General features: G+C 37.1%; 3 protein-coding genes across 7 annotated transcripts; 2 read left to right on the forward strand and 1 right to left on the reverse strand.

Moving 5' to 3' along the window:
* Window positions 1-2,733: 2,733 nt before the first annotated feature.
* LOC112288585 (uncharacterized) lies at window positions 2,734-5,941 on the reverse strand. The gene is made up of 9 exons (XM_024532897.3): window positions 5,217-5,941; window positions 4,827-4,877; window positions 4,428-4,536; window positions 4,193-4,239; window positions 4,038-4,064; window positions 3,739-3,814; window positions 3,314-3,474; window positions 3,063-3,137; window positions 2,734-2,899 (listed from the first exon to the last, which is right to left on the reverse strand). Exons 1-9 carry the CDS (start codon window positions 5,721-5,723, stop codon window positions 2,837-2,839), a joined length of 1,116 nt encoding a protein of 371 aa, XP_024388665.1. The 5' UTR covers window positions 5,724-5,941; the 3' UTR covers window positions 2,734-2,836.
* Window positions 5,942-12,705: 6,764 nt separating this feature from the next.
* Window positions 12,706-20,270, forward strand: LOC112288576 (ubiquitin carboxyl-terminal hydrolase 18). 4 transcript variants are annotated; one of them, XR_016505604.1, is made up of 12 exons: window positions 12,726-13,538; window positions 13,708-14,826; window positions 15,428-15,767; window positions 16,488-16,573; window positions 16,794-16,879; window positions 17,027-17,186; window positions 17,419-17,542; window positions 18,056-18,213; window positions 18,390-18,474; window positions 18,662-18,930; window positions 19,397-19,458; window positions 19,709-20,270. XR_016505604.1 is itself a non-coding variant. In XM_090254392.1 (12 exons), exons 2-12 carry the CDS (start codon window positions 13,964-13,966, stop codon window positions 19,818-19,820), a joined length of 2,289 nt encoding a protein of 762 aa, XP_090110518.1. In that variant the 5' UTR covers window positions 12,735-13,538; window positions 13,708-13,963; the 3' UTR covers window positions 19,821-20,270. The 4 variants fall into 4 exon arrangements, 2 of the variants coding, with proteins under 2 accessions (XP_024388651.1, XP_090110518.1); XM_090254392.1 differs by having other exon boundaries at window positions 12,735-13,538; window positions 18,718-18,930; XR_002971607.3 differs by having other exon boundaries at window positions 12,706-14,826.
* Window positions 20,271-20,564: 294 nt separating this feature from the next.
* Window positions 20,565-25,086, forward strand: LOC112288577 (uncharacterized). 2 transcript variants are annotated; one of them, XM_024532885.3, is made up of 5 exons: window positions 20,565-21,185; window positions 21,601-23,615; window positions 23,898-24,050; window positions 24,303-24,374; window positions 24,697-25,086. In XM_024532885.3, the coding sequence occupies exons 2-5, from the start codon at window positions 21,783-21,785 to the stop codon at window positions 24,910-24,912; spliced, it is 2,274 nt and encodes a 757-aa protein (XP_024388653.1). In that variant the 5' UTR covers window positions 20,565-21,185; window positions 21,601-21,782; the 3' UTR covers window positions 24,913-25,086. The 2 variants fall into 2 exon arrangements, with proteins under 2 accessions (XP_024388653.1, XP_090110519.1); XM_090254393.1 differs by having other exon boundaries at window positions 20,853-21,185; window positions 21,596-23,615.
* The last annotated feature ends 1,992 nt before the right edge of the window (window positions 25,087-27,078 follow it).

Here is a 27,078-nt window from a genome sequence, read left to right on the forward strand (position 1 = left end):
ATTTGAATGATTTAAATTAGTTGCATTCAATTGCTCAAGTTTAATCAACAAATCTCATGAACCTTCTGAATGAGAACTAAAGCACACAGGAAGCACTGTGCTTGTAATTTGTACAACAAATAGAAAGACATATATTCTCATGTGATAAAGTACAAGACTTTATTATTAAGAATCTTTTGTACTTTTCCTTCTGAATGTAATAGTAAAACTTATCTGGATATTTAGAAACTGTATCAAATTTGACACAATTGCAATCCCAACATCACAACATGCAATCTATTTTATGATAATGAATGGTTTTATGGAAATCAACTTTAAAATTTGTAAAGTAATGATTGTAAAAAAATATGATACCATAAATATGGTTGTAAAATAAGTTGTGTTTGAACTTTAACATGTTGAATCTTAAGTATCAAATATAAATGTAGTTTACACATATTTTAAGTGATTAAATATTATTAAATTATTACTTATTTTATATTTTTATTTTTTGAAAATTTAAGAAAATTTGCATTATCAGTAATTAACACTCTGTACATATGATCTAATTAGATCAAATTATATATAAGTGGTTATTTAAGAATTTTGGATTTAATTATGTAGGAGATCCTAAACAATAAACTTTTACATGAGATAATGCTTTTCATAATATTTATAAAATAGTAATAACTACAAGATTCTATTATAATCAAATTGATTGAATATGTCAATTTTTAATTAAAGATGTTCTTAACAAAAAAAAAAAACCATTTATGTACACACACACTCACACACACATATATATATATATATATATATATATATATATATATATATATATATATATATATAGATATAATTTGTTTATTATTGGCTAATAAATATTACAGTAAAAAAATTGTATCTATCAATACATAATTTTTTTTAATTACATTTTTTTCTATATTTAAAAATAATATTTCTATTAACAACAGTAAGATGATTTTATTTTGAAATATTTGAATTCTACTTTCCTATGAAATGTATAAAGTTATACAATTCATAGAAATTTTTGTCATAAGTATTGTAGCAACAAATTAGAATTAAATATATACATGTGTTGTGATAAATTATTACTTTTTTGTGTGTATTTATTTACTTTAACTTTTTTTAGAGCTAGAAATTAATACACTTCATTACATTGACAAATCTATTTGTATTTGATAGCATATTTCAAAATTTATGTATGCATTTCACTATCAAAATCTTTAGAAAAAATATCATACATATCCTTGAAATATGTAGCACTATCTAGAATATCCATGTATTCTAGATATTAAAAAATCTTCCTCTCACTTTTGTGGTAGTTGCAAATCTACCCTTGAATATAATTAATTATAGTCATTTTTATTTATTTATTTATTTATTAGCCACATTTAAGATCCCACTGCATGCTGAACATATTTTGGCATAACACTTTTCCTCACATTTTGGGTTCCACCTAAAATATAATCAGCTATAGTATAAGTGATTTTTAAATTTACTTACACAATATTAGCATTGGCTTTGAATTTTAGATTGTCCATTTTTATTACTCATTTGTAGAATGGTGTTTTTCCAAGTTTCTTGTCCTCTCTTCTAAAGTATGTCATGGTATTTATATATTGTGTGCTATATGAAGAAATTGAACTTTGAACAAAATTTTCTTGCTAATGATGCAATGAGTGTGTCCAAGCTATTGCTCATAGATAGACTTGTGCCACTGGTTGGTAAGAATAATGTTGTCCTTGCCATTGCAAACAGCTCCTTGTGCAATGGTAATAAAACAATCAAGGACTTGAAGAGCCCTCCAACTTGCTACATGCTGAAATGTCTATAATAGAAGTAGGTTCTAGCTTGCACAAAACATATGCAATTTGATTCAACTACTCCAAAGAGTCCATGTAATCACGAAGTTGAACTGAAATTGCAACCTAGAAAATTTGAACTCTAGAAAAGATGATGAATTAGACTCACTCACTCAACTTTGAATCTATAGATAAAAGTCTCTCTAAGGTTGATAAGACACTATGATACATAAGCTGCATTGTCAAAGAATAGTGTTGTCATTTGTAATTTCCAAGCCACAAGAACTCTGAATTTGATGGTACAATTTATTTATTTATTTATAAGTAAATTAAAAAACTACTTACATTGTTATTGATTACATTTCATGCAAGACTTGAAATGTGAAGAAAAGTGTTATGCCAAAATTTGTGTAACACACAATTGAGTCCCAAATGCAGCTATAAAAAAATAAGATGACTATGGCTTATCGTGTCCAAGGATAGATTTGCAATTATCACAAACGTGGAGTAGATTTGCTGTTATTAAGAATACATAGATATTCTAGATATTTCTGCATATTTCAAGTATGTATGATATTTTCCCAAATCTTTATTACAAGGTCTTTGTAAAATTTGGCTATCCCCTAACCATTCTTCAAAACAATAAAGATCTTCAAAAGAATTAAGAAAACCACACTTCAACTTCAAAAAACACAACATTTTAATTGTCAACAACATTTTAATTAACACACTAAGGTAGATTAATCTAGTCTACGGATGGTAAACACAGAAATACGTATATGACCAGCATTTCCCAAAATTAAATCTGCAATTTGCATTGAACGTATCATGTTATGCACCATATTTTTGATATGTTCAAACCTTAATTTCAGATGTCATCCGTCTGAACCGAATGCAATTTTGTTCGGATAGGTTGAGAAATCACATGCACATTCAATGAATTGAATTTATTAAAATAAATAGCACCGTTCTTTGAGAAAATACATATAATAAAATGTAATTCTATTGGTATATAATGAATACAATTGCTATCATTTCTTGCCTGTGCCTGCCTTAGTGGCCTTCTTAGCAGTAGGTTTCTTTCCCACCCCACCCTGTAAAAAAGCAACAGAGGCTAGGTTTGAAATGCTACTTAAAGATTATGTAAGGCAATGAAATGCATGCAATGAACTTGTTGAAGAAAGTTGGTACTACGAGATTCAAGTTGGAAGGACAAGACCATAAACAACACATGCTTTATCAAGTTCCATTGCCCACCTTGGCGCTAGCTTTTCCTCGTCCAACCTTCGATTTAACTGTCAAAGCTTTCTTCACAGGAACTTTACCACCATTCTGCCCACATTGTAGAGTGCCCAAGCAGGTTACAGCTCAATTGCGCCCCAGTATCAATCATCGTAAAATATTTAAGACAGACCCTCCTAAACAGTACAACCCCTAGTCATCTTTACGTGTCTTAAAATCCTTAGTGCGACCACACAAATTTGAAGCAAGCAATTTTTTGTATGTACCGTGGCCTTAGCAGAAGGTTTTTTCCTCTTTGCTTGTTTGCCATCATCAGCACCCTCTTCTTCATGTTTTACTTCTTCAGCAGAGGCAGGTAAGTCACCGCCATCAACTGGTGGACGCTCACCTTCTTCATCAGATTCAAATGTAAAATCTTGTAAAGTTCCTGCAGTGCATTCCGTACGATGAAGAGATCCTTCTAGACCAATATGAAAGCCTCCTCACATTTACATAATATACATACAGCAGTATTAGAGTGATGAACAAACCCCTAACCTACAAAAAATTGATGTACTCGGACTGTCCACTACAACGCTTAAGAATGTTGATTTGCTTCAGTCGCTTCACAGTTAGGAACATTGACAAACTTCTTGTTCTTTTGCCCAAAACCGGAAGCTTATACAATAATTAAATATAGCTGGGCACCAACCTTCAACCACAGTTTCGTTCTCTTTGCCAATGGTATCTGCTCGCAACTGCACAAAATCACTCATAATGGATTCCACCTGGCATAGCAATGATCTGAATTAATTAGAAAGAGCCTCAGAAAGACATTGGTTCTTTCACATTGGGACAAAGGAAAGAAATCAGAGCTTTAAATTCAAGCGGTGCTCTTAGTCGGATCAACTACAAGTCGTCATGTAGCTTGCTCCATGTTTGGATTCACATCAGAGCTTGTGATTGTAACGCAACAAAACCAGCATACAAATACGAGGCGCAGTTAACCACCTTTGCATCAGTCTGTCCCACGTTTACCTGTCATCCACCACTAATCTTAGAGAGAATAAAACTCAACATCATCAAGTAGTGCTTTAGAGAAGAGGAAGAAACCAAATGTGAATGATATTTCAATAATACAATCAGTTTAGACGAAAGTAACTCACCAAAAAGAATGTATTGGAAGGCACTATCGTTGTCTTGTAAATAACACCTGCGCAGTGTGGACCGAAGTGCTCTATAAAAACGAAAAGGGACATAGTATAAACAGCAAACACTGAGCATCATAAGCCAATCGATGACCTCTCTCATCTTAAACAATCTCTTTCAGCACAATTAGTAACTGCGAAAGCCCAGGAGGTTAACTGTAGACATTCTGAAAAGCCAGTGTCTAAAAAACACCTTTCAAATCCAAAAGAAGCTCATTGTCACGGCGATTTACAGTGAAGCGTCCAACTGCACCCATGTCCCCGCTTAAATCTAGTGCATCTCCCTCGCACTCAAGCAGCACCTACCTCAAGTCATGCAGGTTTGTAAGCAATCATCATTCATTGTCGGACTTGTATGTCTGTCTTGGCAATAGAAGCTAGTACAAAACTAAAGAGGAACCTCGACGAAGTGCTCTCCATGAAATGCACATGAGTGCACTGTGTGGACCAATAATTATGGCTGATCCAAAATTATCTTCTACGAAGGCTGATGAGACTAACAATTGAATAATCAGAGATGACTTAGAAGAATGCTGAGATTCTCTTAAACATTAAATTCAAATGGTAGTTTTTACTGAATGGATTTGCATACCTTGGTTTTGTTGACTTTTTCACCAAATACAATAGGTAGAGAAGACGCTGCCTGTAAAAGTTCACAACAGGATGTTCAAGGCGCTGATAATCATCATGTCAAGCAGACATCTGGGAGCTGAACTGGATTGTCTCGTGCATTGTGTGTGTTCTTGATAGATCCATCTTGAAACTTCATGATTTTGAAAATCACAACATTCAGTTTCTTTAACAAATACAACCTCTACAATGGAGATTTATAACCGCTCACAACACTATGTAACACTGTCGGGAAATATAGATGTCCCCTACGGCCTCAAAATTAAAAAGCTGGAATGAGAAGACGGGGTTGAAGTTATATTTTCTCTTTTAATAAAAACTAAAAAAAGAGCAAAAAAAGGATAACACTCGCCCGAGGTTTTATCCGTCGTTCTTGCTCTTGGGTTTCCAAAGCATCCCCTTCGTCCACCTCTTGCGTTTGAACACTAGAAAACTGTGTCAAGAGCACGTCATCCTGGGAAGCTATTATCTCTCTATTCCATGTTTCCTCCCCCTTGATCACCTCTCCTTCGTCATCTGCCTCAGCGGCTCGAACCTCGAAACCTAGTTCGTCCCTAGCACTCAATCCATCAGCATCCAAGTGGTCACTCTCAATCTTGCTCTCCTGCATCGAAATTTTCCCTCTCTTCCTTGAACTAGGAGTCACTTTCTCTTCCTCCTCTCCAGAACCACCATTTCCCGAAAGCTTCCTCTTACTCTTGGTGGAAACCAAGCTACTGCTCTTCACATCTTCATCCTCATCGCCAATGGAAGCAATGCCTGCCTCTTTCTTCTTCGCCAATTTACTCTTCGGTCCTTTCCTTGGCTCCTTGACCTTCACTTCAAATTCCACTCCATCTATTTCAACAACAGATGACATCCTCGGGGACTTTCCTTGCCACCTCCGTCCAGAGACAAAATGACAGACGCGATCAATGAAGCTAAGAGAGCATCAAACTGTTCCTACTAATTTCAAACCAAGTGAAATAATGTCTATCTCATTGCATTGCATTGCAGGCTAAGAAAGGATTCCACGAGCACAGAAACAAACAACGAGCACGATAAGCTGCAGAACTGAATTCAATACACACACACACGCAAACACACAGATGAGGACGAAGGGAGGGGAGGTTCAGGTCGCCATGGAAGGAAGCTTGTGCGAGAAAGATGACTGGCACCTAAAACCGCGCCCACCCTCTCCCGCTCTCTCGCTCCCTGCCCAACGCGGGCCGGGAGGTAGGGACGAAGGGGAAAAACAAAACTTTTTAAAAAAAGCATTTGGGTATCGAAAAAGCCGCAGGTGGGTAAAAAGGATGTGAATATGGTAAAAAAAGGTCGTGGGACTAGAGTCAAAGGCATTGACAGTGCTAACGTCATATTTTGTTCTCCTTGCCATTTTTATTGCTTTGATGTTCTTCCTATGTTGCCCACTTTTTGACCTACTATCTGAATGGTTCTTGTGGTTGGTTAAGCTTTATATATATATATATATATATATACAGATATATAACTGTTAAATTGACCCATGCATTTATTAAATCAACCCACCTAGTATCATTGGTTAAGGATCCAAGTATTTTTATTTTTATTTTTATTTTTTAAAAAACTGGTTTCTGACCAATGTTGATCCACAAATGAAGAATTCTGTGATGATGGACAGGATGGGTGGGTTAATTTAGCAAGTATTTGGGTCAATTTAAAAATTCCTTTTATATATATATATATATATAGACTGTCTCCTCTAGCATTTTAGATTGTAAACTTAAATCATATGTTATTTATTATATCACATAATAACTTTGTTAGATATTAAATAAACTCTTTAGAATACATATTATTCATGATGTATATGTATATATTTAATTTATTAGGATTACTAGAATATTTATAAGAGAGAGCATAAAAGGAGTAGTCCCCTTCAAGCTTTTTATCAAAAATAAAATATAAATATAATTTTTTTGATGTAAATGTTGATTATTTTTGTTTTTTAAAAGAAATATTTGATATTAATAGATATAATTATTAAGATATTAAAGTACCTTAAAGGAATTAAAATATATGTAAAGAGATTCTACTTGGAATAGATAATATTTATGACTAGTAACAATCTAATAAAAGTACAAAGGTTCAATATTAGATATTTTTGTAAATAATTATGCTTTTTAGGACTGAATAAAAAGAAAAAAAGAAAAAAAAAAGATACATATTTTGATGGCCTTCGCCAGTTCAAAAATATATATTTTTAGAATAAAATATTCTAGTATATTTTTAATAAACTTTATGTATTTTAAAATTAGGCTTCAAGGTTGCATTGTTGAAAAATAGATATAATATCCAAATTTTGTAATAAAATTATATACAATAGTATAATAACATAAAATAAAGAATGGAAAATAAAAGAAACTCTATCTACATTATTATTAGACATGTTATATAAAACTAGTTTTAAAAAATTATACAATTTGCATACTTTTCTTTAAAAAGTGATAGAAAAATGAAAAAAAATAATATTGCAATGTTTGAGATAAGTTCAAAATTTAAGTGACAAAGTAATGGGTATTATGTTAATATATATATATATATATATATATATATATATACACATAAATATGATGATAATTTTTTCATCTATTATTGATGATCTTATCAAAATGAAATATTAATTTTTCAACCTTGCATACTACTATAGATTAGTCTAAACATACAAAATAAAATAAAAAGATAACTTCAATTCACTAATTCTATTAAACTTTAAAAATATTAATTTTAAAGTCAACCCTATTATAAAGAAAAGAAGTAATTTAAATAAGATATATATAAATATATATATATATATATATATATATATTGAATAACATAATATAAGTATAATCTTTGTTTGATCCTACATTTAAACAAAATTGTCACACCTTGCTTATTTTTTTGCAACATTAAATAATTTAGTATATTTAGGGCTTACTTTAAAATTTTAATTAAAAATAAAATCTATTGTTTTATATATAGTTTTACTAAGATAATTAAAATTATACAAAAAATCTTCTTAATATTCGATAAAATATATAGCAGATCTTTAATCTCATGAAAAAAAAAATTGTCTTTCTTTATTTATTTAAAATAGACCCTTACACCTAAGTAATTTATCTTCTAAGACCTTTTTAATTATTAATACATGTTTTATTTAAGTATCAAATCAAATTTAATTGTCTTAGATTTATTTCATTGTTTAAATTAGATGATTTAAGAAGATTTAACAAGATTTAACAAGATTAGATCAAATCTTTCATAGTTCACTTGGATTTATTAAAAATTGGTTTTTAGTAAACCTTCTTTAATTATTCTTCTAATTTTCTCAAGAAACGTGCATTATAGTATGTGAATCTTATTTAATAATATGTCTATAGATTTTTTTTTCTTCAAGAAATAATACAATGCTTCCAACTTTGTTTGTTACCATTGAGCTAGTCTTACAACTCTCTTGGCACATTCGTAAATACAAAGTCTCTTATTTAACATGTTATATTAGTTTTTTTTGCAACAACTATAATTATAGATATAATTTTTTTATTTGTATTGACTCCTATAAATTCTTATTTAGTTTTATTTTCTTTTTCTTTGTATTAAAATTATGATTCATTTTGTTTTACAAAAATAAGGTTGGAGTTGCTTAGAATAGTTAGATGAGAGAGAGAGAGTCTTTCAGACATCGAAGATGACTTGGATTATTTGCAAGTGATCGTGGTGGACGACCGAGGATCTAACTCTCGTATTGGAGCGAAAAGAAGAGCCTCGATTCTCGCATGCCTTGTAAGGCTTCTGAGTTTATTAGAACACCTACCGCCATTCACGAGGATTCCACAATCAGCTCAGTTTCAATATCTTTTGGTAGAAGTTCAATACTCAGAGCACTAGCTCATAGCAAGAACCGGGATGAATATGTTGGCGATTGAGGAGTGAATCAGTTTTGTATAATCCAGCAACCAGTTTTAAGGGAGCAGCAATCGGAACCAGTGTACAAGTCAATTCAGTAGTAAGAGAAGCCTTCAGAAATCCAATTGCCAGCTGATAAGTATTCATTAATTAAATAAGATTCTCTAGTAAGCTTATTTGTTTGTTGAGAAGAATCAACTCAGTGCATGAATTCCAAAGAGTAAAATAAATTGATTATTGTTAGTTAGTAAATGCTTTGTCTTTGGAACTTTTTTCCAACCACCACAAAATGCAAGTCACTTTGATTTGTTTGTATAGTTTACAATTTTTGGTGTTGTTTAATGAATGATTCACTTTCTTTTTATTTTTTTATTTTATGTTAACTGTGATGCTCCAAAAAATCTTGTTGACAGATCTCAATTGAACAGTTGGATACCCAAATAGATATTTGTCCTACCGAGGTATTAACTTGGTTTAATTCTCTCAATTAGTTGTATCACTAAATTGACTAGAATCAACTATAACAAATTCGGTCAAGCAAGACTTTACTTAATTGAAAGAATCTTTAAGCCAATAAAGACATTCACCAACTTTCTTTTAAGTATGATCATTGTCATCATGTACATAAATATATTGCTAAAGTGGCTATATCCTTTATTATAATATTGGCTTTATTTTCTTTTCATAAATAAAGAATTGATTGTGTAAGATGAATTGCTCCACCATCCAAAGACAAAAATAAAAAGGTATACAAATTGGTTCTTATAGATTATTCAACCTAATGGGCAAATACTTTAACAAAAAAATTTAATGATGGAATAAAAACAAACATGTTCATCTTCAAAAACTTAATTATATGTTTTGGTTAATCAAAATAATTAAATATTCATTGAAGTACTTGTTTTGAATTAATTAAATAGAATAATTAATTAAATTATATATCTATTCAAACACCAAAAAATTAATTTGATTGTTAATAAATCTACAAAAATTTATTGATTGTTATGCAAAATTATTATTTGGATGGTTTATAGTTGTAATTGGAATGACAAACTTTGGAAAGCATTATGGATCTATAAGACAACATATAAGGTTATTCATTTACTCATTTTTTAATTGGTCTACAATAAAAAAGATGCTTTATTTATGAAATTTATAATATTATAACATATTATTGTATCCAAAATATTAAAAAAATTTAAATAATTAAATATAAAAGTACAACATATATAATCTTTGTTTGAACACTATTAGAAATATTTTAACAATTGATATGGGTATCTATGTAGACCATGATTCTTATTATTTATTCATCTATAATTTCTCTAAGTTAATAGTTTGATTAATTCATGATTTTTGTGTACATTCTAAAATATCAAGTTCAACTAATAGGTCAATGATTCTTAGTTGTAAAATTTACCACCTTCTTCTATATTTTTATATCATTACTTGGACATATGTTACTTACTCTTAAGTCTTCTTTTGTTCAACTTCTATTTACTTGCAAGTTTGAACTACTTGGATTGAGTTAATTGTTACATTCTAAATTTATATTATTATATTTTAAACAAGTAGGTTTATTTTTTATAATACTTGTGTTATTTTTTTTTTTCATTTTTGGATATATATCTTAAATACAACATATCTATTAAGTCATTTTTGGATTGTTCTTTACACTAATTCAAGAAAGTATTTTTTTCCAACTAATATATCTTTTTATTTAGTTACTATTTTTTTCTTTTTTTCTTTTTTTCTTTTTTCTTTTATTTTCATTTATAAAGTTATATTTTTTATATGTAGAATTCAAGTTCTAATTTTTTCTATACTAATTTGCTATGAAATTTTTAGATCCTAAAATACCAAATGATTGAACCATTGGATTTTGAATTTTAAGAATAATATTCAATACTATTATTTTAATTTTTAATTTTTAAAAATTATGATCTTATAAGGTGCACAATTATACCTTGCATATATGTATATTTGATACATCATTTTTACTATATTAGTACTTAAAGTTAAACACAATAGCCAAATATTAAAGCTATTTTTATATTATAGTCATTGGTTTAGTGTATTGAAAGGTCTACTTAATTCCAAATAGTTATTAATTAATTAATTAAAAATTTCTAGCTAATCTAATATAAAAAATTATTGACTCCATTGTAATTTCTTAAGTTCAAACTCTACACTAGACTAATATGATTAGATTATAAAGTACAAATTTGACCCAAGTTAATGTGGTTGATCTTGTCTAAATAAGTAGAATAAATGAAGAGAAAAATCTAACTATAAATAAGAATGATATTAGATTAAGATATATATTTTCTTTAAGATTGGAACTTTAAAATATTTTGTAAGGGATAAAAGAAATAATTTGGATTGACAAAAAATCAAGTAAAAAATATATATATTTTAAAAAAGTGCATAAAGAAAACAAGTTGAATAAGACATTATGAAACAATATGACTAAAATATAGCTTAGTAAGGTATACAAATAAGTATTTTTATTTTTAGAATATACTTGTATTATTTGTTGAATGCTACAAATCCAAAATAGAACTAAAAATTAAACTTCTTGCTTATGAAGAAATTATATTTGTTGAATGCTACAAGTCCAAAATAGAATCAAGACTTAAACTTCTTGCATATAAAGAAATTATGCAAAATTTTATTTCTTCTAAACATATATTTCTTTTTTCTATTGCTTAAATTTTCTTGAGGTCTTATTTCCTTCTTTTTGATCCTCTTGGTCTTTCTTCTTCTCCTCCTAGATCCCTTCCTTTTTCTTTAATGATGTGTTTGTATTTTACGTAATAAAAATTTGAAGGGATTTATATATATATATATATATATATATATATAATCTAATATCATCCCTACCTATATATATATATATATATATATATTTGTTTTGTTGTTGTTGTTGTGCTATACTTGATTGAGTTCAATCTACTAGGTCGGTTTTGTTTCAAATCTGCCTTTAACATGAACCTTCAAAAATAGGTCTAAATATCTTCAAAAGACTCAAATACTGAAATACAAATCTTAGACAGGATTCTAACTGCATTGATGGTTCCTTCATCGATAGTCCTTTAAACAGACCGTTTCACATAACCAAAAAAATGACCCACGTGATTATTCTGTGGGTAATTTGCATTCCATAAAGTTTAATTTATTTATTTCTACAATCATTTGATTTAGATTCCTCATTGTAAATGATATGCCATTCTAATAAACAAATAAATCAATCCCCTTACATTCATATTCTAAACCACCACCACTTTGAATCAATCAATAAGTTTTTCTCAACATCTCCAAAGACAAGAAAGAGAGTATTTAACAATCAAAATTTGCATTTATACTCATGCTTATCATTCATCATTTGTACCCAAAGGTGGCACAAATGCACATTTTGTTGTTGTTTTTTCATTTTTTCATTATGTTGTTATTCACACATTCATTCATTTATTGAGAAGATGTTGGAATCTTAGAACATGCATGTGAATTTCTTGTAAAGTGGACAAAGTCGGAAAGGAGAAGGAAGGGAAAAGGAAGGGGAAGGAGGGGAAAAGAAAGGGGGAGGAAAGGGAGGGGAATAGAAAGAGAAAGGAGAAAATAAAGGGGAGAGAAGGGGAAGATAAAAGGGAAGTAAGGGGAAAGATAGGGGAAAGATAGGGGGAAGGAAAGACACTCATCGCATCATCATCTCATGTGCATGAGATGCGAAAGCCAATGGCATGACTCCGGTGTAGCACGAGTCCTTTTCCAGCGCTGCCCGACCCGCGACTTTGGCACCAAGGGTGGGCTGGGGTGGGCCTTCTCCCTCACTTCCACTCCCCCTTCCCCTGGCCTGGCTTGGCCCTGGACCCGTTCAACGAGGTTCATCCCCCTCCGCTTCTTCCTTCCTCCCTTTTAAGCTTCTTCCTCCTGCTCGGTGCTTGCTGCGCTCTGCTCTGCTCTGCTCTGCTGTGGCGTTGCTGTGCTATCCAGGGAGACTCTTCTCGCGGCCTCCACACATCGATCGTTTCCAGCTGCCAAGGCCTGCTGCATGCTGTCGCAGTTTTTAGTTTCTTCTTTGACTCGCTTGATTCGTCTTCTTTTCTTTTTCCAAATTACGTTGAAATAGCAAATTTGTTGCTGTGATTTCGTGTTCCCGAGGAAGCTGTGTTGCGGATTTGCAACGCCAGCTGTTGATGACGAAGAAGAAGAGGGGTGGACGGAGCGCAGAGCCGTGGAAGTGCTGGTGGTGGCTCGTTTTAGGATTTGTTAAGTGTAGGACAGGATGTAAGGGAGATTGGCGATAGTAGAAGTTTGTTTTAGCTGCGGTAGAGAATTTCGCTTGATTCGCTCCTTTTAATGCTTGTCGTGGGTTTTTGGAAGCTGACGGGAGGAACGGGAGTGAACGTTGTAGTGATTGATCTGCGGGAGTGGTGCATTGAAGACACCAACTCTGCGGACAATTGAGCTGAATTTATTCGTGAGGAGAGGCCTCTGAATTGTGCAGTGTTGCAAATGTTGTACGATTAGATTCTTTTTGAATTCCCGCAGGATTGACGATCAAAGTCTTGGACGAATTCTGTGATATAAAGTTTGAGACGTCTTTGAAGCATTTTCGTAAGAAGATGAAAACAGCGACGTCAGTCTAGTGCGGGGGCATTTTTGGCTACTGAGCCAAAGCCATGGGCGGCACACATTTTTGTGATTTCAATAAGCTCATACTGTAGTCTCATTCCCACTCCATCGAAGACTTTTACTCAGAGTCTTGGTGCGATTCCCAAGACCTTTCACTTTGGGGGAGAGCAAAAGTTCTGGTGTTTTCGCTCTATTGTTCATTAGATTGCTTGTCTTGGAAGTTTCGCTCAGTAGCTTTAGCGTATAAATTGTGTTTCATGAGTCACGACCTCTAACAACATGGTTGGTTTGGATCGGGACAGTGCTATTTGAATGCTTCATCCATTCTTACACTTTCTCTCGTACAGTACGTGCAATCGAAGGGATCTAGGGCACGGAACTGAAAGCTCGATGATTGAGCAAGCTAATGGTTAGGCAACAGAAGGGACTTGACAATAGTAGTTTCTTACCGATATTTCATTGCTCCAGATGTATCATTGACTTCCACAAGGTGTTAGAGTGAGTAGGGTTTTTGAGGTAGTGAACGTGCGGCTCAACTTCTCTTTTGAAGAAGGCTTAATGCCGGCAAGGTGGGGAAGAAAGAAAAAGGTTTCGATGCAGGACCTGTTGGACGCATCAATCCCAGCTGTGGTCTTAATTCCCTTGCTCATAGTCTTTGCCGTACTATGGGGCTGCTTTCAGTGGAGTGTGAAGTCAAGCGAGTTTCGCAGGATCGAGGCCCTTAGAATCCAACAGTTAGCGAAGGAGGTGCAGGATAGAGTGGAGAGAGAGTATGAAGATTGCAATCGTCACCAGGTATCCCTGCGTCAGAGGCAGGTTGCTCAGCCTAAGCCAGTTGATGATTACAGAGCTGATTACCGGAATCAGCCAGCGGCTGGATTTGTTTACCCGAGGCGTGCGCAATTGGACCAGGATTACATAGTTGGTGGTACTAAAAATTATTCCAGAAAGCAAGGCGAGGAAGAAATTCGACGGAGAAGTTGGGCGGAGGAAAGGAAAGAAGCTGAAGCGGAGGAGTTTCGTGTCAAACAAGCTGGAGAATATAACACGAGAAAACAGGCTGAGTTGGAGAACCTCCGGAGAAAGCAAGCTCAGGCTGAGGAGGAACTTAGACAAAAAGAAATAGCTGATGCAGAGGTTAGGAGGATCCTTGCACAAGAGGCAGAGAGGAAACTTTTACAGGAAAACAGAGAGAGATATGAAGATGAGGAAGTGCTAAAGAAGAAGAGACTTGCCGAAATTGATGAGAATAACAAGAGAGCTGCGCTCGAAGCTCAAGCCAAATTATTGGCTGAGAAAAAGGATTATACGAGTAAGGAAGCGGTGGAAAGCAGTCCAAAAAGGACCCAAGGTTATATTTGCATCGTTTGTCTCCAACGAACGAAACGAAGGTGTTCCAGATGCAAAGCCGTGTTTTACTGGTATTTCTTGTTCTCAATTTTCTCATCCCCATTTTTTTGCTCATGGTAACTCCTTCAAATTAATCTTAGACGATTATTTCAAATTCGCTCAGGAAGTGTAATCTTTTTAAGTGACCTCCTAAACCAAGAACGTATAACTTGAGCGACTGAAGTTACGATTGTATATGAGGTGGTGTAAAGCGGGTGGAACTTTGTTGGAGTTTGTCAAATGAAGAGTTCTCTATATTTTTCTCATTCGGTTTCTAATGTTCACAGCTGGGTATCAGCTCCATTTTTTATTCCATAGTTGCTGTGTCTTTGTGGTGCACGATGTTACAACAATTAAATTTAGCATTCTCGAGAGACTCCTACTTTTTATTTATTTATTTTCACTACTAGCCCACTCGTAATCTCTTCTCCTTTAGGGCTATTTTCCGTGTCTGAAGAAAAGGCCGTGGCCCTAATAATATGAATTATGTTCTTTGAGTTGCTGGTACTTGGTACTTTTTTCATTGTATTGAGCGTTTCGGTGCTGGTTTGCAGTATGAAAATTTTCATTTATCTCTCCTTCTCAAACCTTGTTCTTTGGAAGGTTCTTACTTATTCCACCACGTGTGCCCAGCTCTCGAGAATGTCAAGAACGACACTGGCATGGTGGGCACAAGAATGACTGTCGTATATTTGATTCTAGTAGCAGCCCTAGAAGCTCAAATGGCGATAATCGGGATGTTTCTGACTCACTCACACCAAGGAGCTCAATAAGTAACACGAGTATCGATGAATCTGTAGCACCATTGCTTTCACCTGCTCTATCCCCTGCTATTTCCCCTGCTATTTCCCCTGCACCTACCCACGAGACTCCTATGGTATCGCATTCTGCCCCAATTTCTCCTCAACCGGGATCGTTGCTGAAGACGTCCTCAATTTTGTTATCAGATGGACGCCGCATTAAACCTAAGAAGGTATGTTAGATGAGAACAACGTATTATTTTGTTTGTAAGGTCCTGTTTTATATTACCTTCACATCTGTAAGCAACCAGTTCGTAGGGAGAAGGTTCGAATTTAAAAGAGAGACGTGGTGCGCAGTTGAGGTGGGCGGATTAAGCAGGTGGCTTGGATTTCAACTGTAAGAATTTGCGTCTTGCATGAGGTAAAGGAGCAGTTCCGCATCAGTGGCGATGCTTCCTTTATTGTTCACCCACACCGTCACAAGACCTCAATCTGTAGATATGTTTGATTGCCGTGCTTCAAGCGCCTCCTGCAATTATGTGGTTTACGCAGATTCCTACTTTGAAGTGTTCAAAATTCTGATTATGCAGATCGTATGCGACATAATGTAGACTCCTACTTCTTCAAATGTTTTGATAGCACCCTGGTTTCCGTTGTGGTACACATTTTCGTTGGTGATGTATGTGATAAGAGAAGGGATCTGGTCTAAGCCTTATTTTAGTATGTAATGTTCACCTTCTGATAACAACATTTACTGTTGGGATATTCTTTATCATATATATTTACTAGTAAGTGCTGTCTCTCCAAGAAACACACATGCGTCCTTGCGTGAACGTTTTGCTCCAAACTTGTGTTCGCCAAAATTCGATATGAGTACTAATTACCGAGTCTTTCAATTACATGCTTTTTTCTTCCTCTTGGTTAAACTCTTGGTTGTGTTCTTTTGTGTTCAGATGTTATTTCCTTATGAGTACTTTATAGAGCTGTTCGACACGGACATAAAATTTCTCCCTTGTGGTTTGGTGAATTGCGGAAACAGGTACTACTTATCTCTAAGTTATTAATGGATATCTCAGGATGCTCTAATTTTATCAGAGATTTTCCAAATTTATGTAATTAGTTATGTCCTTGAAGTTGAAATAAAGGGACCTGTTGGGGCTTGCTGTTGGTGATGTATGGCCATCTGTAAGTTATGTCTCAAAGTCACGAGCGTGAATCCGGACATGACTGACGTTTTAATAAGGGTTCTGTCTGCGCAGCTGCTTCGCTAACGCTGTTTTACAATGTCTTACGCACACACAGCCCTTGGTTGCGTACCTGCTTGGTGGAGATCATGGTAGACATTGTAAGTGCATTGTTTCAATTTTTGATGTCACTAACCCCCCAGAGCTCTCAGTTTCAGTGTTGGAAGGTGTATACCTATTTTTGAGTGGGGATTCGGTTCGTCCACAATATGCTATTTTGAAGTGATATACCTATTATTGCCATGCAGGTAAGAGTGTGGATTGGTGTTTTATGTGTGCTCTGCAACAGCATGCTGTCAAAGTGATTCAACAGAGACCTTTTTCCCCATCGAATATACTATCGCATCTAAGTAATATCGGTAGAGGTCTTGATTTCGGCAATCAAGAAGACGCTCATGAGTTTATGATGTTAGTTCTGCCAATATTTTCTTTTCTTCGTCAGAAAATTACAGTTAATTTTTTTCTCGATATTCCTTCATAAAGTTCTAAGGTTTGCTTGTTATATTTCTCAATGAGATAAAATAAAGACTGGGATTTTAGTTTATAAGCAAATTTCTCTTTGCCGCAAGAGAGGTTTTTGATTCGATTTTACTATACAAATGTTGGCTATCTTTTGACAAGGTGATATCTGTTATGATAGCTCTGCGATTCACTTGATGCAATCTATCTGCCTGGATGGCGCTGGTGGAGAAAATGCTGTGGATGCTTGTACTGAGGAGACTACCCTCATACACCATATATTTGGTGGGCTTTTGCAGTCCCAGGTATAGCTCTTTCCTTTCTAAATGCTATCACCTCAAGAATGATCACCTTTTAGTTAGAAGTTCATGGTTATATTGCCTGTGAGGGAATTTTGTCACTCATAAGTTTCAGGACGAGGTATCCACTTATCGCAGTGTTGGATAGCAGTCATGAAGCTGTAGGATACTACTGATGTCCTCTTTCCGAAGTAAACCTGGCATCTGATACGCACGCGGTTTCCAAGTTTCATGAGCGTCAGGTGCCAAGTTTATTTAGGAAAAAGTGGTAATCAATAGTAATGTAGCTCGCGCAATTCTCACAAAATAATTCCCAGCTAAAGATCCGAACTTGTTAAGGAAGTGTAAGCTAGGATGTGTTTCGTTAATCTTGCGTGGAATTCTCGGCATTTGTGCTTCATTATCGTAAAGTTTTTTTGATGTTAAAATTTACGCCTCAGCATAATTGTAGCGTGTACATCAATTGCAGCAACCAACGTGGATCATGGTATTAGCGTGTGCTATTGGGTTGGTTTGCAGGTGACTTGCAAACAGTGCCGTCATCAATCCAATAGCTATGAAATTATGATGGATCTGACAGTGGAGATCAACAGAAATGTTCGATCTCTGGAGGATGCTCTTGCACAATTTTCAGCTCATGAATTCTTGCATGGCGAGAACAAGTATAAGTGTGACCGGTTTGTCTTTCCCTTTCCACCCCGAGTACTTGGTGATTTAGAAATTTAGCTTCGTAGCGTTTACGTAACGAGAATGGAATGAGATAGACTAGACACACGTCACTTGTGTAATCAGGTTTTGATATTGGAGCATTTGGTCAGGTTTACGTTATTTCTGATTTGTCAAATTTAAACAGTTGTGATGCTTATGTGGACGCGTACAAGCGGATAGCGGTGCATGAGGCGCCCAACGTCCTTGTTGTTACGCTTAAGCGATTCAAGGTGCGCCGGTTTGATTCGTACTTAGCTGACTATTGTACATTTGAGGATTGATCGTTCGATATATTTGCCAATCTTCTTCCTGGTCCAGCTTTCAGTCCGCAGTTGTATTTCCATATTAGATAGCAATGGGCCGTCAGCCTGGATTCAGACTTTCTGGGTTGCTACTGATGTTTTGATGATTTTGCAGAAAGAGGAGTTTGTGACTTAAGAGAAATCGGGTGAATGTGTTATGCGCCCTTGCAGGGCGGCAGATATGAGAAGTTGACGAAGGAGGTCGTTTTCCCTGAAATTCTGGACTTGACTCCATATATGAGTGAGAATGGGGACAGGCCTCCACACTACAATCTATATGCCGTTGTTGTCCACGTGAATGAATCGAATGCTTCACATTACGGGCATTACTTTTGCCTGGTGATGAATCCCAGCAGCCATTGGTATCGAGTTGACGACATGAAGGTATTCAACTAAGTCCGGGATATTTTCGCTCTTTGTGAATCTGTTATTAATGAGTTGTTAAAGGAGTCACTGTTTTTATATGATTGATTGAATTCCAGAATTTTTTCGCTAGAAAATATAGGGATAAGAGAGCTGAAAGCTGTGCCTCTTTCATCTAAGAAAATATAGAATTGGAGCTTGTTTACCTACTCGTTATTCCATCAGGGCTTTCTTTGTGGATGAATGTATGTTAAGTTATTGTAATGTTATGATTGACAACGAAAACCAAGTGTCAAAACATTCTGGATAATAGTGTACTTGGCTGCAGTGGCAGTCAAGAACAATATCTCGAGCAATCTTACTAGTCACTCGTTTTGGTCTCGTTTCAGCAACCACGCAATTATGTCGTCGCTGTTTTGGTTCAGTGTTATGCATCTGGAAGATTTATACCCTTGTGCAATTATATTTCGTGCTCTTGTTGGAACAGGTCACTGAGGTTAGCGTGAACTGGGTGACCTCTCAGGAAGCTTACATACTTCTTTACAAAAGGTCCAGTTTTTCAAATTTGAATTTGTCAAACACTATTTCTGTTCAGTATTTGATTTTCGATTCCATCATGACCACATTAGAGGTGTGATCGGTTTATATGCCATCAAGAATTTGTACTTCTGTTGCATACTGCTGTCAATCAAACCAGCTCCTTCGGCTAGCTTACTTTCCTTGCCTCTCCATGCTGCCTCGTCGTGCTCAGTCCCCTCGTTCTGATTATTAGTATTATTATTATATATTTTTGTTGCAGGTCGAAATCACGCCTGATGGATTTTACGGATAATGCTGATCATCCAGTTAAATCCGTTGCACAGAACGGTTCTGTGTCTAACGGGTTTATAGCGCATCCTCAGGCTCAGTAAACCCATATATCACCGCTATTTCAGACAGATCAAGCATCGTACATGCCCACTTTGGTTTTAGATACAACTAGCACTATTTCTGCTCATTGCGTAGCGACATCTTGTTCATTAGGTCAGTATTGAATCCACAAATCACTGTGGAGATTCACTTGAGGACATAGAATAGTGTGAGAAAGCTGTAGCTAAGGGAACTGTGTAATTTGGAGTAGGACTGCCGAGCATTGACAAAAATATTTTACAATAAGGCTGGAGCTGATCAAAGGACCCGATGATCTGGAGCCTGGATTACAAAAGATATGGCACCCATTGGTTGCCTTGACATAACCTTATCGTACAACCAGGGCAATTTTCTTTTAATGTAAATTAAAAAACCAATACTCTCTGATTTCTGGGAGTTTCTGGGATTTTGATCTCTAAAAAAGAAAAAAATTAGTATCGAATTTCTAAAAATGCATCTCACGTTTGAAGTATTTTACTACACCGCTAATTACTCACATTGTCAGAAAATTTGGTGCAAAAGGGAGTGAGCTGTCGTTTCAAACCAGGAGTAGAGGTAAAGTTGAAACTATCGAACGATGAAATTATCACTCTCTACTGCTTAATTGACTGTCAAAAATTGACTCCATATGCTGCTGTAAAGCCATGAAGTAAGACAAGCATGCAATCATTGTCTTATGCTATTGTTTGTAATATAGTCTATTTTACACACGAAAGTATTCGGTGCTAAGAATGACGTGGTTGCAAAGCTTCCCAAAAATCTCATCTAGCTGAAGCTCATCTCAATGGTTTGCGTTGCTTTGCGTTGTTGTGCTTGCGTGGAGATGGTTCAGTTTTGCAGCGTGAGTGCTGAGTTCGCGTGGCCGCACAGCAAAGAAGCCGAAGATGGGGGCCGGCAATGAGATCGAAGACTGGGAATGGTGATAACAGAAAAATGAGGCCATGCTTCCTGAGGGCCCACATCACCCACCACCCCCACCCGACACCATCTTCACACCCCACTGTGGCGTCCTCGCCTCGGGGCAACTTCCCGCGGCGTGCGCCCGTCCAGGATTTTTTTCCTTTTCTCCTTTTTCTCTATCAGGGCTTGCAGCCGCGCGTGCCGGTTGTTGCCCGGATGCGGGAGTCTCTTGTGGAGGAGGGCTCGAGCCCTACACCTGCCTCGCTCTGTTCCTGAACCCAATTCAACACCAACAATTCCTCTTCTCTCTCTCTCTCTAGTGGTTGTGTTTGTTGCGCTTGTTGCAGCTCAATTCCCCTTCACCTGAGCTTTCCAACGCTTTGCTGCACATTCTATTGCTGCCAGGAAGTAGCGGTGCCGATTCTGCGTCCAGCTGCAAGTGAAATATTTGTGCTCTGGGGCATTAGGTACTATGCAGGCATCGGTGAAATGTTTATTTCTCAATTTCAGAGTGGCGCTGGTGATGGTGCATACAGTATGGTGGGAAGTTGAAAAGATTTGTGGTATTCAATCAGGTGTTAGGGTTGTGGTCATGAATTGAATGAGAAAAGGAGAGCTGTGTCAGATATTGGGTGTGTTGAGTTGCGGCGGTTTTATTTTATGGTGTTTTCTGCCTAAGTAGCCTTAGAAGCGTAGCTATTTGGATACTTGTCTCGAGAGGCCGTCCACGGAGCTAAATGAAGTTTTCCTAGAAGGATAGGGTCGTGTGTGCAAACTTCTGTATGTGTTGAATTCGAGGTTGCAGGGTGCCAAGATAGTTTTGGTGAGTTTTGAAGATGGATTATGTGCTGGTATTGACTTGTTCTGGGTTACACAGTGCAGTGCGTTCGAATTTATGGATCAACGAATCTGTACAATAAGTTGAAACTAGGCAAGGAGCAGGGGATGGAAGTTGCGGTACGGGAAGGGGGAGTTTGAAGATAGGGACAATAGAATTATGGAGATTTGGGTGAAAAATAAACTGCAGGATACGGGACGAGGGAGAGCATGTAGGTTTTCAAGTGATGGTGCTATGGGGACCAAGAGCAATTGAGCATTCCATTGGACTTGATAGTTCAGTAGCTATGGCGTTCGACTTTTCTCTTCTGCGGCTCCTGGATATCCCGTCCATTCAGCTGTTTACAATGCCGTCTCCCCTTCGCACTGTCATTTCCGTAACTTCCTTGAGCAGCAGTTACAGATCTTCGACGACACACCCTCGCTACGTGCACAGAAATAGAGTTCCGCTGAATTTTTTGTCTATAAAATGTGTTCGTCAGGGAGTAACTGTAGCACAGCTGAATAGTGGAAACTCTGGCATCATGGCATCGCCCACAATTGCCCCAGCTATTGTTCCTTTGGTGGAGCTCCTTGAAAGCACACCAGAGCCTTCGACGAATTCTGTGGAGGAGCTCCTCTCGAGTCTGCGAGGGTTACAGCTCCCTGAATGGCGTGGTACTTTTATAAAGCTGTGCACGTCTAAGTGTTCGGTTACGACTAGAAAACTTCTCACGTTATTGATTTCTTCCGCGGTCTGTGACAGTGAAACCATCGACTTATTGAGCGCTATAGCAATTACCGGATTAAGTAAAGAGAGCCGTGTTGAAGAAGCGATGCTTTTGTTTGATCAGCTTAAGCAGCTGGGCGTCTCTCCCGGTCCTATGGCGTACAATGCAATAGTTGGTACCTGTGCTCGCGAAGATCGGTTAGAAACAGCTTTGGAGCTAATGAATCAGATGCGTGGATCCGGGTTTCAGCCAGACAATGTAAACTATACTCTTGTGTTTCAGGCTTGCGCGAAGAAACGAGTAGGTGTGGACGTGATTAGTAGGGTGTGTGCCAACATAGAGCAGGAGGGTCTCGAAATGGATACGAAGCTATACAATGATGTGATAAATGCTTATTGTCGTGCTGGTGACCCGGACAAAGCCTTTCAGTACATGGGTTTAATGCAAGCATGCGATCTGGTTCCGGATGTCCGAAGCTACTCTTCTTTGATTGAAACTCTAGTTGTGGTCAGAAGGTTAGATGACGCTGAGGCGGCTTATGCTGAAATGAAGAGCAAGTCTTACAAGATTAACCTGAGAACTTTGAATGCTCTTCTTTCTGCGTATACGCGAAAAAGCTTACTGGAGCAGGTGGAAAAGCTTATGCAGGACGCAGAAGACGCGGGATTGAAATTGAGTACGTTTAGTTATGGCTTACTGATCGATGCATATTCAAGGGCAGGTCGTTTGGATCAAGCTAAAGCAGCGTTCCATAACATGAAAGTTGAGAATGTGCCAGCGAACGCTTTCATTTACTCACGACTAATGGTAGCGTATCGGAATGCAAGGCAATGGGATGGCACCATCCGGCTTTTGAAGGACATGTATGCGTCCAACATAAAACCCAACCAATTTATCTTCAACATTCTTATAGATACATACGGGAAGTTTGGGCGATTGCCCCAAGCAATGCGCACATTCGCGCAAATGGATAAGGAAGGCTTCAAACCTGATGTAGTGACATGGAATTCGTTGATAGAAGCTCACTGTCGTGCTGGTTTAATTACAGAAGCACTTGATTTGCTCAAGCAAATGCAGGAACGTGAGTGCGTTCCTTCATTACATACGTATAATATTATTTTAAATGCACTCGGATGGCACAACCGTTGGAAGGAGATGGCTTTACTGCTGGATGAGATGCGGTTCAAAGGTCTGGACCCTAATGTAGTTACATACACAACTCTAGTGGATTCATACGGCACATCAAAACGGTACAGAGAAGCTTCTGAATACTTGAAACAAATGAAGAGTCAAGGTCTACAACCTTCTACAAGTGTGTATTGTGCTTTAGCTAATTCTTATGCCAAGCGGGTAAGTTTTTGCAGTGCTCCCTCAGCTTTCTAATTAAAACCAGAGTATTAGTTTGGTGGTTATTTGTAATTGGTGTGTAGAATTCTTGTTTTTGCATCTGTCCCAGTCTCCTCTTATAATTTAGAGAAGAATAGTTCTATTTTCATGCCAAAACCCTCGAATGGGACTTCTGCTGTTGATACGATTAGAGTTATGCATTTGTGGTTGAATGTTCAGATTTGAGGTACACGCTGCACAAGTCATGTCTATGTGGGTTGTTAACCACAGTCTGGAATCTTGCAGGGCTTATGTGAGCAAGCAATGGAGGTTTTTAAGAGTATGGAGAAAGATGGGGTGGAACTGAATCTGTCAATGCTCAATCTCCTGATTAATGCGTTTGGAGTTGCGGGAAAATATGTTGAAGCTTTCTCAGTGTTCGATTATATTTTAGAAGTGGTGTGTGCTCATCCTGAATAGATTGTAGAAGCACTCTATAATGTCCGATTGAGTCTTATCTTTCTCGATGCTCTAGTAACGTTCCTCACATTATATACTTGACTGTTTTCTTTAGGGTGGCCTGGACAGGACTCTAATGCCATCATTTCCAATGTGTATTCGTGATAAGTGTAGACGAGCTTCGCTTGTACCAATATTCATTGAGTTGAGAGTTGGAGTGTGATGATGAAAATTAACATTTTCGCTGTGCAGGGAATGAGTCCAGATGTAGTTACTTATACTACGCTGATGAAAGCATTGATAAAGGCAGAGCAGCTTGACCAGGTTCGCTGCATACACTTGCACATTGCTGTTCTACTACATTTACAGCAAACAATTGGACTTTTGGGAACTGTGAATTAATGAATGCTGTTCCTGGAAATTTTCATCATGACTGGCAATTTACTTAACTTAAGGGGTGAACGTGGATTAATTGTCTCATATATGAAGTCTCATGCAGCTTCTTGTGGAATATGAAGTCTAGTTAGTAAGTTTCCATTTAACGCTTTTTGTGTCGGATCAACTTCGTCACAACCTTAATTATAGCTTTTTAGACTTAAGTTTTGTAATTTGGAAGTGACTCCCAGTTTTGTTTGCGAATCTGCAGGTTCCAGATGTATATGAGCAAATGGTAAGAGCTGGCTGTACACCTGACGATATGGCTAAGGATATGCTTCGAAGTGCGCAGCGATTCAAACAACGCGGCCCAAAAATAACCAAATCAGAATTTCCCCTAGCTAAAAAAAAATTAGAATCTAGATATTCAGATTGGGTGGACTCCCATGTAGGATATGGATCCTTTTTCAATAGTAACTTTCGCTAGTTTAGTTTTTTTGATTAATTACATGCTGTGGATGTTTGGAACCTGTTGTCCTTCACAGATGCTGAAAAGTTACCTTTGAACCTCACCCAAGAGGCTGCAAAATCCTGCAGTTGTGCAGGGTGTGCAGGTTTAACTTGTCTATAACACTTACTGGTGCACACGCATTCCAACCAAGATCAGTTACTTTGAGGTTCTTCGGTCTTCTGTCTGCACTACCTTTGCAAGTGAAGTTTTCTGACTAGACATGACAAAAACGCACTTTCTATATCAACATCTATAACTTGCTGACATCACAGGCACTTCGGCGTTGGATCAAACAGAGATTCCCTTAGAATTTTTGGGTCGATTCCTCGTGGAGTTTACTTGGAATATGAAGTGTCAGTTTGTGAAAAAAGTACAATTTGAAACTTAACCCCTGATAGTCTTGAAAGTGAGGCAAGGAAGGAGAATCAGAACAGGAAGCTTTTTGACGACTCCGATTTACAGATGCAGATACCCAGACTAGAATAAAACAACCTGACAAGTTGTGTTTTTGTGGAGTGAAGAAAAAGAGGTCAATGATTGCCACAAACACTAACCCACATAGAATTTGCACAAACGGGTTCATAAATATATGTTTATTTGGATCTGCGGAAACATCACTTTGAGAACTAACCGTGAGACGGGACTGGATTTGTAGTCCGTTTAAATTGTTTCTCTACAAGTAACGAAGAGATCTAGTTTTCATCTGACATTGATAAGACCCGACTGTCCAGTTCTACGGTGGTGTCGTCGGTCCGTTGTCCGTCGATCCATCCAACATCAGAAGCGCAGACCAGAAGTGACTGGAATCGCCTCTATAGTCAAGGATTCACTGCTCCAGTACAAGCTCGATTTGTACCAACACGCGGAAGAGGTCCCTGAAAATCACAGCGGATTGTGGGAGCTAATAGATGAGTATATCCCTTGGATTTGTTGTGTGTTGTCTATCGCAGCGGATTCACGGTCATGGCTTTTAGATCACAAGCCATACTTTCCGACGGCTAGTCAGACTGGAACTTAGAGGCTGTGAATCGGGTACTAGAATATGTCCGCTAGGAGCAAGTGCTGTGTGATATTGACAGAGCTGACATTCTGGACAATGTTTGGTTTAGACGAGTGCAAGAGAGCAGTATTGCCTTAACTATCTTGTTGAATAAATTGCAGCTTAGAAGTTGCAAGAAAATTGATCGAAAGTCCGACCCTTATGACAGCTCGGGTCCCTAATCCCATAGGACAGTTTGGGTCCTTGTTCGACAGATTAGGGAACCCGCATTTTGAGCGATGTGATTTGCGAGATTACGCTGAAGTGTCTGCTTTGCTTGCACGATGTGTAGTACTTGACGAGCTTAGATTTGAAGGATAGTTGGGCTCAGCATTGAAGGATTGATAACGACTCCCTAGCTCTAAGAGGGTTAGATCCCTAATCTCTGAGGGATGTTCTTTAGACACGATCGTAATGTCTGAAAAATCGTCACCATTTCCAAACTCCAAGCTGAAGCGCTGCTACATGCTACCTTCCAGTCTAGCTATCCAGGTACACGTTCTTATTCGTAGGCAGGTTGGGTTGCTTGACAAGAATCTAAGGAAACTTGTTCGAATCAATCATCAACATAAAAAAAGTAAAGCCCATGTCCTCCTATTAACCTTGCATGCGACGATGTTAAGACCAAGCAAGTCCACTTGTTACGACGACCCGAGCAGAGATGAGAAATTACTTTTCCCCCAAAAGGCCTAGACCAAAAGTAAGCACGTGATGTTCATGTTCCCCTACACCACCGTGGAAAGATAATAATGTAGGGTCCGTGAAACAGGCCCAAAAAATCCATAACACATGCAACGGGACACTAACTGAGCCTGCGCAAAAGGTAGAATCCAGTGTCAGACAATAGAACCTCGGAATCATGGCTGACGCCGTTGTCTAACCGCATCTACGCAATTTCAACACCCAGTTGGAAACTGAGTACAGTGAGGAAAGGTCCCTAGGCCTACGATTCATACACAAATCGCTACGAGATTTCATAGTTGACTGCGCCAGGAGCGGAGAAATGACAGCACATGGCCAGATACACAAACTTGCCACATGCGTTAGAAGTGTGAAGACGCAGTGAGGATGGTACCCGCCCTCACGGCGTCCCGGGTATGGAT

This window comes from Physcomitrium patens, chromosome 11 (genome assembly GCF_059467195.1).
Source record: "Physcomitrium patens ecotype Gransden chromosome 11, ASM5946719v1, whole genome shotgun sequence".
NCBI classification, from domain to species: domain Eukaryota; kingdom Viridiplantae; phylum Streptophyta; class Bryopsida; order Funariales; family Funariaceae; genus Physcomitrium; species Physcomitrium patens.